Consider the following 20955-nt stretch of genomic DNA (forward strand, 5'->3'; position numbering starts at 1 on the left):
ATTGGGAAGTTTAAGCAAGCTATTGCCCAGAGTCACATGGTGCTGGGCTAACCTGCCACCAGATCCAGGGATCGAAATGTGAACCCAGTGGTCCGGAGTCAGGCACCCTGGCCGCTGCATCACACCTCTTCCACAAGATGGCAATGCCATTGGTGAACACTAAGAGGCTAGTCAGTTGTCATATGTGCCCTAAATTATTATAGGTAGAGCAACTTTATTGCTTATTAAATTAAACGCGAGGTTTTTGTACAATGCATATGCTAAACACACATTTGAAGGTGTTCTCCTATGCGATAATGAAGAAAAGGCATCACAGGGAAATAAAATATTTGCCTAGAATCACACAATTTTTCTCAAATGGGGAAGCCGGGATTGAACCCATGTTTTATATTTTCACGCTGTGCAATTCCCCTGCTAGATAGGAATCTCTTCCTCCTATCTGTCTGTTTTACATCAATGGTTAATGCTTTGATGTTAAATCCAAATTCTGGAAAGCAGAGGAGTTTCCCCTTAAAATATCAGATTATATACCTGCATTGAGGGGCATTTATTAAAACTGATAGTTTTTAAAATTCAGCTTGTAAACATTCCTATCCCTCTCAAAGAGGGCAGTGCCAATACAATGCAAGACTGTTATGATATGTGCCCCTTGTTCTTATTACATTTGGAGAAATATTATATTGCATTAAATCCAACACAATTTTTGTACAGCGCACATCCTGAGCTCATCTATTTTAAGGTGTTCCCATATGTAATGATAAAAATAAAGGTGGCACATTGAAACAAATCTTTGCTTAGGATCACACAATTTGGTCAAGAAAGGAAGCTGGGACTTACCCATAATTTGTAGTTTCACATTGTGCAATTTACTCTCTAGATAGGAATTTCATTATCTCCTGTTTTAAAGCAAAGGTTAATACTTTGACTTTAATTCTTGGTGCCCGGACTTAGAACATGGGGGAGGCAAGCAGCCACATTAAATGCCATTTCGTTTTGATTGCAAGGGTCCAAGAGGAACTCCAGCTGAGCTACAGCACACATCTGGCTTGATCTTTCAGTGGCTTGCTTACACCTATTTTCTCACTTGCAACCTACAGTGGTAGGTAGTGTCACTGAGCTGGTTAGCCAAGTTCAGTCCTAACATGGCTTACTCTGCTGTTTGTTAAATTAGCACCATCTTCACAACATGCTCATAAGCTATTACATATTGTGTAGAGCTATACAAGTGTAGCGATTCAAACTGAGATATTTGCTGGATTTGGTGGTTAATTTGGAAAAGAATAAGTGCTGGGGCTAGAAGGTTTGCTCAGAAGCTCACGAGTATGCAGAGTTCGCCTGTCGTACTCTTATTTTAGAATCTCCCAGTGGGGCTTAGGCCACATTCTATTTCTGGTGACTGTAGTGTGGCAAGGCTTTCAAACCAAAAAACCAGGACAGCCAGTAAGTGTTAGCATAGAAATACAAAGATGAGTCACTGCTATAGCACTATGGTATCACAGAGCTTCAAAGATATTGCTATTGCTGTTGTTTTTGTGGTGATTAAACACTATAAAAGAAATCATAATGTTGGTCTGCACTTTAAAATTGCTCATTTCAGTGCAGACATATGGGGCTGTGAGTGGATCTGGGCTATGGGGATCTACTGATCCTGGAATAGTATGGTATCTGATCTGGCTTGGTGTGTGTTCACATTCTACCGTTTTCGCCAGAAATCTCTCACTTGGCAAGCATTGCCCCTGTTCTCTCTCTGTCTTTCTCTTCTGTCTTTCTTTCTCTTGCTATCTCTGTCTAACCCCGTCTCTGTGTTTCAATGTCTCTCTTCTTCTTTCTGCTTCTTTCTGTCTATATATCCTTGTTTTCCTGTCCTCCCATGTCTCTATTTTCTCATATCTTCTTGACTTCATCTGATTTCTTCACTCCCTATGTTTCTCTTTCTTGTCTTGGTTTATGTCCCAGTCCATCTCTCTTCCTCTCACTCTCTTTCTCCCTATCTCTCTTTTTTCCTCTCTATCCCCATGTTTTCTTGTTTTTTTATCTGTCTCCTTGTCCTTGGACATTCTTAATGTCATTGGATGTGCGTCTTTTGCAGTCTCGTAACCAACTGGACCACATGGGAGGCCAGATCTATTAGGACTTCAAGAGGGCCCTATTAAATGTAATTCCTGGCTCCTTGGCAGTTCTACCAAAGCTAGGATATGCACAACAGCAAAATGATATTTGTTTTAGGTAAAGCATTGTCCAAGTTTTATTTTTTTTAAACTTGTTTTTGGAATTGGTGCTTCATTATATATTATTGAAGAAAGAAAGTAAAATTAAAAGTAGAACACTAGTTACATGATTGTGCTGTATTCTTTAAATGTTTCATGGGTTGAGAAAGTTCATACCTTCCTACATATTCTTGGTCTTTTGTATGCCTTATATTTTCAGGCACTACTTTGTATTCATTTTAGACATTTCATGTGGATGTAGCTGAAATCTTCCTTCAGTTTTCAGGTCATCTCTATGTGCTTGCCTCGATTCCGTTTATGTATTCAATTATAGCCATTGTTTGTCCTTTCTGTTAATTAAAAGAAGACCTTAGTCGCTGGGTGAACCTGCAGGCCTTCACTCAGTCCTATTAATCTTGGAGATTGTGAGCCACGCAGGGCTTAATTTGTGCCGGTGCTTTCCGGTGCTTAGCACCGGCACATATTTCTCAGGGCCGGGTCTACGTCATAAAATATTTCACATTGAATGCCTCTTTGATGCATGCCTTGTTAAGAGGCACATTCCGCCTCCCTGGGGAGGAACTGCCCGAGACAGAGAGCATACAGTGGAGCAGTGCCTGCCCGTGATAATGATCGTTCTTCTCCCAGGCTGTAATCACGTACCTCCTGCCTTAAAAAAACAACGCAGCGCAGCCTCCAGAATAGATCAGCCTTCTTCTCAAACAGGCACCTTCCCCCACGCTCTAACTTCCACCGCCTCTCTGTTTCCGCTTCCTGCCCCTGCCATAGTCCTGACCTTAGGTCACTCGAATAGCAGCAAAAGGCGGGCATTTTTACTGAAGGGAACGTTTGAAAAGAAATAATACTGTGACTCCTGACTTGCTCCTCCTGAACGTCTTGGGAAGGTAATATGAACTTTCCGTTAGATTTAATTTCTGCTCATGTCGGGTGTGATTTGTTTACTTCTGCCTAACAAATGGCCATGCGATTTACAACCCATAGCAGGCAAATCGGATTTAATCCTATTTCAGAGCCTGGAATATTTAGCGTGTTTATAATTTAAAAATGTCTTCTTAGAGCGTTACATATTTGACTTTTGCTGGGTTGGGGTTCTGTTTTTGGAACTGTGTGGGAACTAGAATGAGCAAAGGATGCAGATCACATGTACAGCACGAAGGGCTATGTACAGCAAGGATGATTGCATTTAAAGAATAAATGATGGCTCAAGCCGGAGAATAAATAATGGCTCCAGCCTGTGCCCGCAAAACACCTGTTGTTTGCTAAATTATGTCACCAACACACTTATCTCAAATTAGAAATCCGGCAGGGCTGACACAGCACTTCATCCCGCTAATCGCCATAAAGGAATCCTATTTAGCTTGCAAGACTGCAGCCTCTTCTGTATGCCATACAAATGGTCAGTACCCTGGAGGGCTGTAGAGCCCAACCACCCGTGGCTTGCATTACTCCCAGACACCCAGCTGCTTTCAAAATGCTGCAGATAAGCACTTATTTAAAAAATGCAGTTAATTGTACATGCTTTAAGTCGGTAAACCTCATGCATTGCAGGCTGCCGTTCTCACCTTACATCTGCGTTAAAAGCCCACACCTGAGATAATCAACCAATAAGAAATGTATTTCTCACACAACTTCGTCCTATATTAGTTTTATAGCACTAAATACCCTCACCAAAGTATATTGCCAATTCTGACCTCTTTCAATGTGCACCCCTACAATAATTACATTTCTGCTCGCTGTGGGTTATTTGTACAAAAAGCAAATATATCGTTCTCTACCTAAGGTTTCTTTTTTAACACCTTAGGAGCTTCGTAAATATACCTCCCCAGTGCTGCGCTGTCCATTATCCAGTGCTGAATGGACGTCCAACGGTCGCACGCAGCACTGGGGAGGTAGTGCCCGTGACGACCGTTGGCCGACGGCAGCACTTAAAGGGTTAAGGCAGACTTTAATTTGATTGACATTTTTTTTTTTACATTAGTGCACTCCCTCAGTAGGTTATTACATACATGCACGCTTGCAGGTACTTCCTTTCACCCGGTGGAAAAACCTTGCACATATTATGCACTTGCAGGTATTCGGCATGGTCCTAAACTATAGGGTTTTTTTTACAGCAAGAAATGGATATTCATTTTTTGGATGCAACGACTGTTCTTCAATTCAAGTGCGTGTTTATCACTAACAACATATTTAGTACAAGTAACTGTGCAGCTCATTTGAATACTTTTTATATTAACAGAAAGTTCAACTAAAAGTTAGACAATTCATAAGCTGCATCTCTAACCATACATCCTTAACTGCGGTCAACCAGTCAATAAATTCAGACTATTAGACCTCACCAATTTTTACCAAATATCTCATATTGGTAGTCTTGCCACAGTACATGCCTTTTGTGTTTTTTATCATATTTTAAGCACTGACTTGCTTATTTATGCAACTGTTTTCTAAACAACTGCCTGCTGCCATTTTTAGGCAGTTATTAGTAATTAATATGTTCCCTCTGTACAGTTGTAGGGAAGTGGGTGGCAGACGTTTTCTCTTTACCACCGTCACCCTCGCTCTCTTTGTCAAGATGGTGTAATCGTTAAACCATTATTATGTAAACCTGCTATCTGCCCAAAATCTGATCTTCTTTTTGAAGTAACTGGACCTTTTTTGGGTGAACGCTTTTTGTCAGTCCTGATTGCCGCCCCCAACCACTCTCCGATTTACCGACAACCCTTCCTTACCTTCACCACCCTCACCCGCACTCCCTTTCCCTATCCTCCAGTTCACCTCCCCCGCCTGCCCTTCAGTTCACCACCCCCACCCGAATGTGAAAGGCATTAGTTTGTCCATAAGCGAGACCGATTGGCTTTGTCAATGCTTGTCATCTTTAGTTGTTTAAACTATTGTGCCAGCCAGACATGCTGCAAAGATGCTGAACAAGTTCATAGAGTAGACCGGTCACAGCCAGGGAGTAGTGGGGGTTAAAAACAACAGATAAGTTTGGTATGAGACAAACACAGAACATCTTGGGTAGCTTAGGAAAATATAAGAATGTATGCAAGATCTGTGAGATTTAGGATGGTCTGGTAACTCCTGTGTGATACTTATTGCAGTGGAGCATGTCTGTCTTCCTAGTTGAAATGTCCTCTCTGTGTCCTCACCACCCTACAAGGCTGCTTGTGTATATGTTTTATTTACTTAATTTCTTAACACAGTTTAAAAATGTGACCTTAACAGGTAACGGGCCTTTTGTTCCACTGCCGCCCTTTGACACTGCTAGCTGACATTAAAACAGGTATTCTTAAAATATTGCCTGTGCCGTCTATGCTTTGAGAAACCACTTCAACTTTTCAGACAAGGTCAGCTGGTACAGAATCTTTCTGAAGATGAATCATGTCACCAAAAATGTTTAAAAACTTAACATCTGCAGAAGCCCATGCAGCAAAAATATCTTTATTGACCCTGAAAAGTTGGCTCTGCGTTTTCGCATCTATCGGCCTTAGGATTGCAATGCGTCACTGGACTAAAATTTGCACTCAAAAACAGCAATTAATGTTATGATGGGAAACACATAAAAATTTCTGATTCCATGTCAGGGGAAGAGGATGTGGCATACTAGTCACAGCTGCCCACTTTGGAATGGGTGAACCAGGTCCAGCTTCGAGTCTCGGCTCAAAAGCCTGTGATTCTGGGCAAATCATGTCATCCTCCGGTGCCTATCAAGCAAATGATTGTGTCCTAGGGTAACGTAACTGGTGCTCATGTGAAACCGCTATAATACTCTGAAAAAAAAAAAGGTGAAGACGTGATGGAGAGTAAAGGTGCAGGGAGAAGCCTGGGCCATAATCCAGAGAAGAAAATTACCTCCCAAGTAGTCAGCAGTGCCAATTTAGGATGTGGTTGGAGCAACTACAGTAAGTGGGTGGAGCCACTGGTGGAAGTTGGTGGAGCCGAGGGAAGTGGGTGTGGCCTCCTCAAAAAAATTGAGCACCTGCACTTCATATTTTACAAATTAAGCACTGGAGCCACGGAAGTAGAGCCTCAGCCATGTGAGGGGTGGTGTAATACTGTGGTGCTAAGGCTTGGACATTAATGGTTACCAAACATGATATATTCTGCAAGATGGGAACACATCTGTGTTACCCTCATTTTCCTAATACAAGTTTGGGAGTGAAATGTAAGGATTCATCTGTGTTGTGCTGTACAGGTCCAACGTCATCAACGAAAACATACATAACACACAGTCTATATTTGGACTTTTTAATCATTCATACTATATGGTGACAGAACATTCCCCGTAATGCAGCCAGTCTCATGTCTTTAGTCTCCTTTCTGTAAACATGTATTTGTTGAGATCCCTTGAGTCTGCTCAGAAATATAGGTCATTTGTTGGAGTCCTTGACAAAGCCAACTCAGCCTCTCATCCTTCTGAGGAAGATAATTCAAGTATGGTTAAACTGGGTAATAGCAATATCGGATATTTACAATGCTTTGGATTTGGAACTGCAATATGGATGCATTTCTAAAAATATGCAAACAGGAGAAATCATCTACAGACATCCAGGCACACAAAAAACAAAACATGCATTTTCACCAAAAATCCACTGAGAAGTGTATAGTATAATCATAAAATTCAAATGAAAACACACTGACTGCTTTATGTTTTTGAATCACATTAATACAGCAGATGTGGCTCAAATATTTTAAGGCAGTACAACCAGGCCAGCCGGAACGCCCTCCAGATGTTGTCATTACAGGGGCCATGCCCACCTCAGCCAAATATTCCTGGCTACGGGCCTGTGACATTTAGGGGTCGATTCCGATCCGGTAAAATCGTACGATTCCCAACTGGAGCCGTTTCCGTACGACTCGTACACACACCGTACGACTCGCCGAGTACGATCCGGGCCAGGGTATCAGGACGCGATTCGTACGGTCCACGTCAGGTAAGGGCGATTCGTACGGAAAAGCGCACATTCACATACACACCGAACGGTGCGTACCCCTCCATGATCGCAGGGGTACGCACCAAACCCCTGCGATCATGGGGGGTACGCACCGTACACCCACCGGACAAGGGGTACGGTGCGTACACCATGAGATCGCGGGGTACGGTGCGTACACCCAGTGATCGCAGGGGTACGCACCGTACCCCTGCGAACATGGGGGGTACGCACCGTACCCGGGAGGGGCCGTTCCGTACCTGTTTCGGGGCGAACTCTGCTTTTATGGCTGTTTTCAGCTCCCGTAGGAAAAGGGTCATACGGCACGTACCCAACACGAATCGTACTTGCCGGTTCAGAAAAAGCAGCCGCGAACCGTACAGATGTCGCGTACAGCGGGTTCCGAGGGAGAATCGTACGGGGATTTCATTCGCACGGAGTCCAGCTCCCGGTACGGATCGTACTTCGTCGTACGTATGGGGGACGTAGCAGGGTACGTTTCGTACGGGAAAAACGCTCCGAGCGGCAATTCGGAGCGCTTTTTACCAGATCGGAATTGACCCCTTAATATAATAATTTATTGACGCATAGGCTTTAATACAAAGAAAAAACAATCCACCCCTTAAGTATCTATTAGTCATATGCATTTCATAATGAATCTGTGAGGCCTACTGCATTCACCATAACTTTTCATAATAGGTCAGATCTCGGGCATCGGTAATTCTTTCCCTAGTGAACTAATCAGGACTCTAGCTGTATCACTAGCTTGTCGTTATAGCCAACTCAGACCTACTATGTTAGTTTTAAACCTTCCCACAAGGTAACCATAACGTACACCATAATAAAATCACCATTATGTCAAACATGCAGTTGGACCCTAGTAAGGGTTACAATAGTGTAAAAGTGCAAACCATCTGTTCCAATGGTTTGTTCAGGAGAGTCACCAATACCAACACCCTTGCCTTCTAAGGAAATCTGCAAGATGCCATGTAACAAAATACCTGCCTCCAGGCTTTTGAACAGTGTAATACCAATTTTCTTATTGATAACAGTTCGTAAGATGTCAATTCTAATGATGCCATTAATTCTGCTAAAAAGGAAAACACCCAACTTGACAATGTTACCTGTTGTTTTCTGGCTTAGGATTGGGACTCTGTTTTTCACACATTCCTATTACCTCAACACTGGGATATGAGTTTGATTACGGTGAATATTTATAAGAGGCACAAAATGAAATGTTACTAAAATGTTCTTAATTTATTTTTAGATTTTCAGAACCAAAACCAAACTTTCAATGGTCTCAAGTGTTTCAGCTGTGATGGAAGGGGCACTGATTGTTCCTCTCAGAATCAGACCATCGTCGAGTGCTTCGAACCACTGTCGCATTGTATGGATTATGTGAGTTATGCAGGTGAGGAGATGAGGCAGAGGACTGAGATCTGACTATCAGGGTGCTTACACTGGAAAGGAAGTCATAACCCTCTCATCTCCATCCCTTCCTAGGACCCGATTCACAGAACTAACTTAAGACAATATCCTAAACTTACTACCATTTTGGTATTCATGGAAGGCACATACTCATTTTGGTATTCACAGAAGTTAGGAGTCCTAATTTTAGGACTCCTAAGTGCCTTCTGTGAATACCGAAAGTCTTAAAGTTATGATTTTTCTCAGTTTAGGAGTAGTAAAGTAAGGATTCCTAACTTTAGGACTCCTAAACTGAGAAAAATCCTAACTTTAAGACATTCGGTTTTCACAGAAGGCATTTAGGAGTCCTAAAGTTAGGAGTCCTAACTGTACTACTCCTAAACTGAGAAAAATCCTAACTTTAAAACTTTCGGTATTCATAGAAGGCTTTTATGAGTCCTAAAGCACCCGTAGCACCACCCACAACTTGTCACAGGATACTAGATCAGAAGCTGTTTTTAAATCAATGAAGTACCACTGTTCACCAATATAACAGGACAAATCTAAAAACCTGGTCGATAGTACTTATGTGATCACGAAACCCTGCCTGAAGTGGAGTTAAAATATCATTGTCATCTATCCACTCTTGTAACTTGCCAAGGGCAAGGTATGCCACCACCTTTTGGATATGGTCAATAAGGCTAATGGGCCGATAGTTCCCGGGGAGAGATCTGTACCCCTTCTTGTAGACAGGTATAATCTCCTCCCCCTTACACGAATCTGGAATGGGGGCACCCTGAGAAATGGCATTTGCCAAAAACATAATGTACCTACTCCACTTCTCCTTGTCATAAAAGAAGGCTTCAGCGGGGACACTATCAATGCCCGGGGCTCTTCCTCCAGTAATTGCATTGAGGGCCACCGTTACATCTGCTAATTCAAAAACCAGGCCTGATGGATAGCTAGGAACCTGTACTAGGGGTTCACAGTCCTCGTTGCCTTAATGCAATACTAGAGGGAGAAGTGTTCAACCCATGACCCCCAGGGCCAGATAATTATCAGGGGGAGTGGGATATGCACTCTTACCCCATTTAACAAGAGCCCAAAAATGTTGCAGACTACGACTAGTGCATATGGATTTCAGTTCCTGCCATTTGCCTTCGTCCCACTCTTTTTTTGCTTCTACCTGGACAGTTTTATAGGCCTTTCTGGCGTTCCTAATTGCGCTAAGATGTTTTCTTCTAATAGTTCCCCCAAGGCATTTACGAGCTTGCCCACACTCTTTATTAAAGCAGTTGTGTTGTATTTGGGGATGCTGCATTTACATGGTCTCTCGAAATGTAATTGCATTTTATCAGAAAGAGATTCATGAATTGTGGGTGTTAAACCTACCGGAAGAGTACTAGTCCGTGGGGCCTCTATCGTGGCAACTGCAACATCCACGTCCCTACTGATAGGGACAATGTGTCTGATTATCAATTACTTTGGCCCACTTTACTGGAGATAGCTCCAGCTTTGGGATTGATACTCCAGGCAGCGTCCTCTTCCGCTGTAAGGTCACAATCCTCACTGTCCAGTGGCTCAAAGGTTGTGTTAAAATCCCCATCTAATATAGCTACGGATTCCCCTGACCTTTTGCCTAAAAGTTCATAGACAGCTGCAACGGTGTCTGATGTCCTCCTGCCTCTAACCCCTCTTGCATATATGTTATAGATGTCAATATTGCCTTGGGGGTGTTAGTCAATCAATCAGATTGCTATAATGTCAGAACTCCCCGTCTGGAGGTCCATAACCATAAGGCCAATACGTTAAGACCAATTCCTTGGCGAGTCCAAACAGTCAGCCCCCCCGAAGGACAACCCTTTCCTACAGAGATGGCCGGGGTGTAAAAATGTAAGTAGCCATGACAGAAAACTGGATCTATCGACCAGGTTCCCTGGAATAAGCAAACGTTATTTTGTTCAATAAAGGTATTCCATTTTCAGAGGCAACCTTGGACCTGAACCCTGCACTGTTCCATGACAGTATGGATGTTTGGTGTTGTAAACAATGAACTGTTATGGAATGCAACCTCTGATGTCCAAGATCCCTGAATATGTTCTCGTAAAGCTCCATCTTGTAATGTCGCTTGAATGCTCCGGACTAAGAGTTGCACTTACTGATTGGATGATAGTGCTGCCTGGCTGCACAAGTGGTAGGGGCTGCTTCATAATGCAAGAGGGGTCAATCTATTCCCCTTAACGGTGATGATCTATTAACAGAGGATTCGGGAGCTGAAGGATTAACCAGTGGGCTTTCCTCAGGGAGCGTGTCCTTGATGCAAATGTTAGATTTAGTTAGGTAATGGGTGCAAAGGTCAAAAGCAACCAAGTTCTCAATTATGACTTGGCAATAAAATGAGAATGCTATCAGGTTTACCGAGGCCCCCCTTATTGAGCATCAATTAGCCCCTTTTACATCATCCCTGATGACCGACCCGCAGCCTCTCACCTGTCAGATCCATTGGATACTCTTGTTAATTAAAGAGGTCTCACTTTCTCTCGGCATGTTAGATGGAAGTTTTGGGACACCGGTTAGGAAAATTACCTTGCCATTATCGGGGACCCTGGCTGTGCTTTGTGTGATGTACGGTGGTTTTTCTACAGGAGCAGGGGAAACAATCATGGGTAGGATTGCAATGTCAAAGTTAGGGCGATGCCTTAAGGCACCTTCCTTACTTACAGGCCTGCTCGCGGTAGTAGGTAACTGGGGGCCATGTTGGTTGGATGGTGCCAAGCGAGATGCGCCCTGCCCTTATTATCGTGTTTAATGATCCCCACTGGTCTCCCTTCCCAGTTCACGCTTCGTTGTCTTGAGCAATTCACTATCCTTTTTCTCCCACTAAGCTTGCAGGTATGCTGCTCATTTGTTTTTTCATGTGATGGATCTCAAAAGAGTGCCATAGACAAGGAGTCAGAGGGACTATTAACAAGAGCTTTTAGATCTGTGACTTCCTGGACCAGATCCGAGATCTGTGACTTGGGGAATTTATGAGGGAATTCTTTGTCCGGCTTCCGGTAGTCAAGGGGTTAGGACACAAATCTCTGTCTAAGTGCATAATTAGATCTGTTGCCGGAGAGGTAATACCCTGCCATTGCTCTACGTTTTCAGCTGGAGTACAAATTTCCCCACCCTTAGCTGCCACTAGGCCGCCCAGATTATTCCCTGTAGCCTCAGTGCTAGAGTGGGCCTAGAGTACTATAAATCTATTGCTACAAGGGAAATCATCAGAAAGCGAGAAAATAGGGCTATCATTAGAAGTTGTATTAGTGGGATGTGAAAGAGAGTTTTCCAGCTGGGACCTCTGTTTTTAGCCTTTAACATAGCAGGAGCCCGAGTCCTAACATCAAAATGACTACAAATGACAGGTTGTACAATTGATGTTGTGGATTTGCTCATGGTAGCTTGATTGAGCAGATCCTCACATTCAGTTCACAACGCGATCCTGTCCAGTGCATGAGAAGCCATAGGTAGGGCAAGAAGACATACCCATTTTGTTAATGGGACATAGGTTGAGGTCCGGTCCTTCTCATAGGGGAACTGCCTCCAATATACATTCTGGGTGTCTGGGGATCCCTCTTATTCTGGAATTCAAATTCCTTAGAACATATCCATCCCTTTTTCAATGCCTTTGTGGTCATCTCTAAAATTTGATATGATGATTCCCTTGTGGGGTCTACTTGAATTCTTCAATAGCGTTCTTGAATATGTAATCATCAAAGGACTTCTTCGTGATAATCTTCACTGTCCAATATGACAATTCCACCACCTTTATCTGCCAGTTTGATCGCTATGAACTCATTCTTGGAGAGGTGGTGCAATGCTCCCAATTCAGTTTTGGGGAACATTTTACTGATTACATTCTCTTCTTATTGTTGTGTGCAGAAGAGGGGGTATATGGCTGATTGGTGTGCGCCTAATCTTTTGTTCTGGCCTCTCCTCCTGAACATCCACCTCTGTTTGGCTATTTGAGCTGGAATAGCCTCAGATGGTGGTGATTGCGATGCAGTAGCCGGGGCTAACCCTAAATAGGCTTCCAGTACTTGGTGTTTGAGTGATTGTGGTAGCAGGTAACTCCATGCTTGGCTTCTTAGGTGTAGCTGCTCTCAAATCAGAAGCATCTTCCCTGACTATGGGCTCCTTTTTGAGTTTGTCCAGGAGATTGGTGAGCGTGAAGAGTAGATAGCATTTCAACAATCGGCCCGCAGCTGCAGATCAGTTTTGCCTCTGACTGAGCTTGGGTTGTTAATCAGTTAAGGTTCCCCAACTTCTTGTCAATGCCTGCAACATATAAGGCCAAGGTGTTGAAGAGTGTCAGTTGTGTGCCCATCTTGTTGGACTGCTATTGGAGGGCCTCCCCTGTCTGCTGCATGGTGTTTAGCAGGGAAGACCATGGATTGTCTGTCTGCGTGTGGCTTGGAGTGTCTTGCAACTAATGACCACATCTGGCTCTTCTCTGTGACCTTGGGCCATGGTGGGGGTCGGGGGGCGGGGTGGATCCCTGTGAAGAGTCCGGTGAATAAGATGCCAGATTGTCAGCCCACTCCTGGGTGACCAAGGAAGAGAGGACTTCCTGCTCATCCTCCTGGAATTCTTAGTCCTCAGTGCCCATTTGAAGCTTAGGGTGTTCTCCGTGTTCAGGTGGTAGCGGTGGTGAGCTGATTATACCTTGGGAGGGACTTAAGGGGGGTGCACTTGAGACCTGGTAAGTGGGGTCCACCTGGGTCTTGGCTCTGCTGTCAGACCATGTTGTGACAATGTGGGCCTCTGTGATATAAGTCTGGAGTTCAATTTGGTAGGGTCAGTGTGCCAGCACCGGGCCCATCTCCTGAGTGCCTTCCTTGTTTGACCACTGAGCAGGGGGAATAAAGGATCTTAAGGCAGTAGTCCCCATCCCCTTCGTAGCTGCTTCTGGTACTACATGAGTCACAGAGTGATTAGCAGGCTCGTCCATCTGAACTCCTGCCAGTTTTGGTTGTGGTGGCTGTGCAGGCTGAAGTGAAGTATGTGTACTCTGTATTGGTGGAAGCACCAAACCTCCCTGACTCTGAGATCAGTCCTCCCTCATGTGATGATCTGGCTGCTTTCTTTACTGAGAAATCAAGACTCCTCAATGTTGACCTGGATACCAAGCGGGCTCTACTGCTATCCAAAGGGTCTACTCCCCGCCCATCCCTAACGGACAAGATCAAACCGATGAGCCTGGGCATAACAAATAACACCTCCTGGGTCACGTTTACCCCCCTCGGTTAAGGAGACATTAAAAAGGTTCTTCAGAGTATGAACCCTTTCTAATCACTTCAGCAACCCGTTGCCACCTTCCATCTTCAAAGAAATCAAGGATGTCGTTTCTCCCATCTGGACAAAGATTGTCAATGCGTCTTTGTCACAAGGCACAATCCCGGAGTGCCTAAAAGCAGCTCAAATAAACACCATGTTAAAAAAAAACTACCGTAGACAGCTCTGACCTTAACAACTTCTGCCCTATCTCTAACATCCCCACCCTCGCCAAACTCCTAGAAAAATGCTTCCAATTGCAACTCTGTGATCACATCAAAAATGTCCTTCTCCTGGACCAACATCAATCTGGTTTTCGTAGTGGGCATAGCACCGAATCGGCTCTCACTCATGTTATGGATGACATTCTAAAAATGCTAGATCAAAATTAATCGTGCCTCCTTATCCTCCTTGACCTTTCTTCTGCGTTTGACACTGTTAATCAGAACAACCTCCTATCCATTCTTGAGCACCGGATGGGCCTGTCTGGTTTGGTGTTGCAAAGGTTCTCGTCCTTCCTCCAGCACAGACCCCAAAGAGTGAAGGCGAATCGCTCTCTCTAACATACACGTAGAGGGGTGGAGAGGAAAGGATTACATATAGCGAAGCGTACAAGCAGTGACACGCTAGTGTATTTGGAAAAACTGCCCTCACTCACACACAATGTGTGTGACATGCTTCATCATCGTGTCTGCTGCGATGCCCAGGCGTAGCCACGCACAGGGCGGAGCAAGGGAGGGGGAACATAAAACACAAAGACAAAATACAATGCAAGGATGGAAGTGACAACAGTGTTCACAACAGAATGTGGCAGTCCACGACTGGGTACAGTGATAGAACAAAAAAGTGCAGTCAGAATAGTGAGATTAAAATTGGCTTGTGGATACCTAATTTAGCTTTTTAGTAGGTTCCAAGTTCAGGGTTAAAAGTAAAATACGGATGGTGGTGTTAAAGCAGGAAATTAGGACCCCCTAACACCCCTCCTCAACTGCTAAAGTCAACATGTTTTGACCTAAGCGTGCCCTCAAATAGTCGGTCACATCGGTCTTCTTCCGGACGTCTGGCTGTCCCAGTCTCATACAGTAACCCCCCTTACCTTAGTCTGGTGCTAAAGAGGTACTAGTAGATTTATCAATCCTTTAGGTCCATGTGGAGGGAATTCCGCCAACACGGATGACATATACGAGCTTATTAAGTGATTAAACACGAAATGACATCTGGGGGGTGGAGTTCCAAGGAACACAACTGTTCCGGCGGATAGCTCCGTCACTATTTGTGCCCCTCTCAAAGACGCCGCGAAGGTCCGCGAGGAGGGGTGTTACATTCTGTTGTGAACACTGTTGTCACTTTCATCCTTGTATTGTATTTTGTCTTTGTGTTTTATGTTCCCCCTCCCTATGCTCCGCCTTGTGCGTGGTTACGCCTGGGCGTCGCAGCAGACCCGATGATGAAGCATGTCACACACATTGTGTGTGAGTGAGGGCAGTTTTTCCAAATACACTAGTTTGTCACTGCTTGTACGCTTCGCTATATGTAATCCTTTCCTCTCCACCCCTCTACGTGTATAATATATTGACTTTAGGGGGTTCAGGGTGGTAGAGTAGTGTGTTGACCCTCTCCCCTCCCATGTGTAAGAGAATCACTCTCTCTCTCAGCCATCTCCAGTATCCATGGGTGTCCCCAAGGGTCCTCCTTGTCTCCCATACTCTTCAACTTGTTCTTGGAACCATTAACTAATGCATTAAATTCCATGGACATTCTCTTCCACATGCATGCGGATGACACCCAACTCTACCTGAAAATCTTCTCCCTGCTCAACACCTCCAAAACAGAATTCCTGCTTATCTCGCCTAAAATCACACTCCTAGGCCAGATCTCTGGATGAATCACTTCACCGCCTTCAACTGCTACCCCCTCATTATCGATTCAGCTAATTCCCTCGTAATCACTCTGGACAAACGCTTGAGCATGAAGACTCATTTTGGCAATGTGTGCAAGGGAGCTAACTACCTGTTGAAGATACTCAGAAATCGCAAACCTTTCCTCCCACAAGCTGACTTCAAACATGTGGTCCAAGCGTTTGTTTTGCCAAGACTTGACTATGGCAGTGCTATGCTCTGTGGTCTCCCCAAATATACATTGGCCCCATTAAGGGCCTCATTGAATGCGTAGGCCAGACTGGTTACGGGTACCAAAAGAAATGCACACATCTCCCCAATCTTGAAATCCCTAAATTGTCTGCCCTACAAAGCAAGAATACGGCTAATGATTGCTTGCCTATCGCACAAAGCCCTCCATTTTAAACCCCCAGTTATCTAGCACAAAAGCTAGAACTATCCGGAGGGATTAGACCTTTTAGGAGTGCCAACTCTCTCCTCCTGAAACCTCAGATCTTTTGAGCAAAAAGAGCACATGCCACCGAGCTTTCTCTGGCTCATCTCGGAAGATCCGGAACTCTCTCCGACCGGAAATATGTAGAATCTCCTCCAAGGTTACCTTCAAATTGGAAGTAAAAAATATTCCTTATGAATAAGTTCTTACCTTAATAGGTTGTTGGATCGTCTGCTCTAATGCATTGGACTTACACCTTTAAGCCCTGTGCTGGATGCTATTCCATCTCGTTATGCACCAGTTATTTTCTTATTATTTCGCTAACCCCGTGTACTTGTAATAGTACTTTTCCTGTGAGTTCTATTTTGATATGTTTTTCTGTTTGTATTCCTATTTGACACTTGTTTTGCAACTGTTACCTTCCTTTCCCCACAATTGTAAAGCGCTCTGATATCCCTCGGGATTATGTTCACGCTATATAATACTTTATAAATAAAATAAATAAATAAATAAGGCGGTATTAGATGGAGGGAGGGTGGTTATCTGGTAGGGGGTCTTCTGAGCGTGCAGCAGATAAAGGAGGTTAGTGCAAACAGCAAACTGGGGATGCGGCCCTCTCCCCTTCTGTAGTTGCAGATTTCTAATTACCTTTGCCCTGGTCGCTCAGGTAATGGGGAGCGCAGCATCCTGGAGCACCTGATCCTCTGCTCCGGTCGGGGACTGTCGTGACCACCAAGGGGTCGCCCTCACGAGCAGGGCCCTCATAGCTGGAGCACCGGCCTGTGGTGTCGTGGGCCCAGGGCCCAGATGCTGCATAAAAAAGGCACACAGAGGCATGCTTAGTGTACTGGTAACTTGCCCAGGGCTGGTGCGTTGGACCCATTTTATTAGCTGGGTCACCTGACTTGTGACGCCTGTGATGCATGGGTGTTAGTGTGTGTGTAATACAGAGCGAAACACTAGATCGTGTCCAGCAGGACACTACACGGCCCACCTGCTCGGGCCCTTGCTGCTCTTGTCGCAGCCTCTGGACGCGCCCGCTCCTCTGCCCTGCTGCTGCACGGGATGGGGCCACGCTGGAGGGGTAACACTGCACTTGCCGGCCCACAGAGCTTTCCTTGACTTTCTGGAGCTTCGCGGCGTCCTCATGGCCTCATGGCGTCACGGCGTCCAGCACCAGCTCTCCTGCTCTCCGGCACACCCTGCGAGTTCTATTGTCGTCTGACCTGCCCTCTGTGGAGCAGAATCACAACCTGCGCATGCGTGCACTCACAATCTGCATATGTGAAAGCTTTGCGAAGGCCCACCCCTTACATTCTCATGCTCTCAGTGCAAGTTACTGGAGACGGATGGATCCTACAATGCCTTCTCATCCTCTCTCAGTGCCTGTCACAGGGGAGGCTGTCCTGTCCCTTTGTCCTGGCGCACTAATCCTCAACTTCTTTCAATGCCCACCCATGGGTGTGAAGGCCCAATCCCTTGACTCCTCATCCTCCCCTCCCCTCACTTCCCCTCCCCTCCCTTCCCCTTTCCCCTCCTTTCTCCTCTCCCCTCCTTTCTCCTCTCCCCTCCCCTCCTTTTCCCTCCCCTCGTCCCTTCCCCGTCACAGAGGGTTAACAGCATCCGCTCTCCTCTAGCTCTCTTCCCTGTCACTGGAAGTTTAGCTTTGCCCCTCTCCTAATCTACATCTCAAGTAACACAGAACTGAAAACAGACCACTCTCCTCCTCCGCCATGATGGAATCAGGGTACACAATTACTGCTGAGTAATTCAGAATAAAACAGTGAAACTCCTGCAGTCAGATTTGAGAAAATGGGGGTCAGAATGTAACATTTGGAGACATTGTACTGCTAGAGGGCAGAAGGTTTCATGTTGGGCTAATTAGTCTACAGAGTACAACTACCGATTGGGCAGTGCAGTCTCCCATCTCAAGGGGATGAGGCAATTGGGCTCATAGATTTATATTATTGACTGACACAGTAGTTTGCGGGGTAGTCAAAGAAATAAATACGTTTCAGTGATGTTCTGCATCTCATTTGTTACTTTCTCTTCTATCCCAGGGGGGCAAAGAACCACCGATGCTTTCAAAGGATGTGCGACCCCAGCATCTTGCCAGGAGCAGGCTAAAATAAGTGCCCTTCACGGCGTCCAACATCAGCTACACTGCTGTCAGGAAAGCTTATGCAACGGGCAGGTGGGCAACAGCACAACGATGGAAGAGGCAAGCACCATGTCCACCACCAGGGCCTCAAGCAAGTCCACTGCAAGAAGCAAGACAAGCAGAAATGGCGGCACCTTGGTTCTGTTCCCCGCTGCACTTCTGATGATCTCTGCAAGCTGGAGTCTGATGATGAACCCCAGCTTCTGAAGGTCAACACGCGGGGCAAGGTCGTGGCAGCTGGCCTCAACAAAGAACCAGCTGCTACAATGATGCAGTACTGCTCAACACATCATTGTTATTTGCTAAATGCTTTGAAAAGCGCAATAAAGGTCTGCAGGCATTTGAAATGTACAGTTGTGTCTGGTGGAAACCCCCCTTGCTCTACTGGCCTCAGTGATTGACCATAGGTTTAGGGGCTGGGCCTTTGGATGGTGGTCCTTATTAGCCTATAGGTCTTTATTAGCCCATAGGGTTGTGGTCCAGTGTTTGCTGTCAGGATGCTCTTAAAATAGTAGGTCCAAGAGCAGTAGCATCAGTGCTAGGTCCTAGCTTTCTGGTCTTGCTCTTCGGCTCTAGAGCAGTGATCTCAATGTAAGCCCACAGGATGGTACCCTCAGCGTCAGGCCCTAGCATGGTAATCTCAATGTTATGCAAAAGTGTGGTTAGAGTAGTAATAGAATCCAGTGCAGTGATCTCAGTGTTGAGCTGCAGGGTGGTGTGACTGTGTTAGGATCTAGAATCATGGTCCCTAGATCTGGCTCGTGAAAGGAAAAAAAGTGAAAAGAAGGATGAAAGTGTGAAAGAATGACTGGATGGAAGGGTGAAAGGATGGATAAATGGAAGGTGAAAGGTTGGATGGAAGAGTGAAAGGATAAACATGAAAGGATGGATCGATGGAAGGACAGCAGAATGTACATATGGAGAAGAGCGGACGGATGGAAAATGTATGGTTGGATAGGGCAAAGACTTAGGGGGCATATTTATGACATTAGTGTCTGAGGCCAGTGCAGCAAGCCACCCTGCTGCACTGCCCTGCGTCACAGGGAAAGGGCAAGAATGCTCGGTATTTATGCAATTTGGTCCATTCCTGTCCTTCCCCCTTGCACTGGAGCCATTTTGCCAGCCTAGCGCCAAAGCAGGCACACTTGCACCATGGTGCCAGGGTGCCTGTGTTGTACGCAGGACCGTGTTTGTTGCAGGAAGGAGAATCCTCCTGCAAAAAAAACAATCCTGAGAGGCTTTTTCATCTTTCTATGTCTGCTGCAGAATGCAGCATACATAGAAAGAGGAAAACATGAGGATTAATAAACACATTTCTCCTTGTTACTCCTCCCATGGGAGGCATATCTTTTTGGTGAATTCCCAAGTTTACCAGGTTTGTGTAAATCTGGGAATGAATCATAAACAATGGGAGTTGCATGGGAACGCCCACCTCAACACCCATGGAACACCTCCCTAGCGCAGAGAAAGGCAACACAGCGATTTGTGGTGCATCGCATTACTCCATGTTTCTGTAGCCATTCAAAGCCATGCAAAGTGGCTTTGAGTCGTTTTAAATATATGACTTAAAGGTTTCTGTCACACATGTACCCCATTGCTTAGTGTAAGCATGACATAAAGCGCTCATAAAAATGCCCCTTAGTGGGTTACATGGTGAAGACATGGTGATGGATGGCTGGATAGATGGGAGCGTGAATGGATGGATAGATGCATTGAAGGAGGATGAAAGGAGCTAGTTCAAGGAGGGTTCGCTTTGCAAACTTCTCGTTTTCTGTGTCATTAGAGATATGTTTCAAGTGGGGGGATTTTAATTTTCTGACAACTCCCTTGTGCACTGTGAATAGGTTCCCTAAAAGTATTATAGGGGGTTTGATGTCAAGAACTGATGCAATTATGATGTAGCCTACAATGCAAAGGGGGACAAGATAGTACATTTTACTGAAGCCAACTGTGATCAGTTACTAGCATTTAGGAAGGCCTTGGAAGCTTCTTTATCCGCAGTAGCCTGGTATGTTATCTGTCTATTTCACTTAATTCTGCTTACTTGGGGCTTCTCTCCTCAGGGCCAAGATGCCATTTACTTTTTAAATGTTTTTTACGATATTTTACGTTACAAGAAATGCATCTGAGAGTTAATAAAGCTGGTATGTTGCATGTCACAAAGTGGATATTATTTTAGTGAACTTTTCATTACTATATCGGTCTCACAGTTTGTGCCACATCACAGATGGCTTTGCTCTGTAACAAGAGAGGCCAAGCAGTGAACTAGTACACAAGCAAAACATCTAACACCAACTAGAGAGGACTTTTACACTCTCACCACTATCCTCGCAGAGGGTCATTTCAATAAATGGGCATGAAACAAAAGTCAATTTTACCTTTATATAAGAGTGGTCTCCCTAGAGATAATTGCATGAGTGGCCATGGATACCAGGGGCCTCATTTATGAGCCCTTGCGTCACTTTTACGCAGCCGGTGCGTCACTTTTTGTGACGCACCAGTGGCGTAAAAAATGCGCCTTGTTGTGCCATATTTACAAAGTGATGCATTTACGTAGATGCGTCACTTTGTAAACCCATGCGCC

The 20955-nt window shown here is 45.0% G+C and overlaps 1 protein-coding gene across 1 annotated transcript in view; it reads left to right on the top strand.

The window, feature by feature from the left end:
- Nucleotides 1-20534, top strand: part of LOC144770763 (urokinase plasminogen activator surface receptor-like) — a 266472-nt gene extending 245938 nt beyond the window's left edge. The window contains exons 6-7 of the mRNA XM_078655511.1: nt 8424-8567; nt 18271-20534. Coding sequence (XP_078511637.1) covers nt 8424-8567; nt 18271-18578 — 452 coding nt within the window. The 3' untranslated portion in view covers nt 18579-20534. The remainder of the gene's footprint in view (nt 1-8423; nt 8568-18270) is intronic.
- Nucleotides 20535-20955: the final 421 nt, after the last annotated feature.

Source organism: Lissotriton helveticus, chromosome 7 (genome assembly GCF_964261635.1).
Source record: "Lissotriton helveticus chromosome 7, aLisHel1.1, whole genome shotgun sequence".
In the NCBI taxonomy this organism is placed as follows: Eukaryota; Metazoa; Chordata; class Amphibia; order Caudata; family Salamandridae; genus Lissotriton; species Lissotriton helveticus.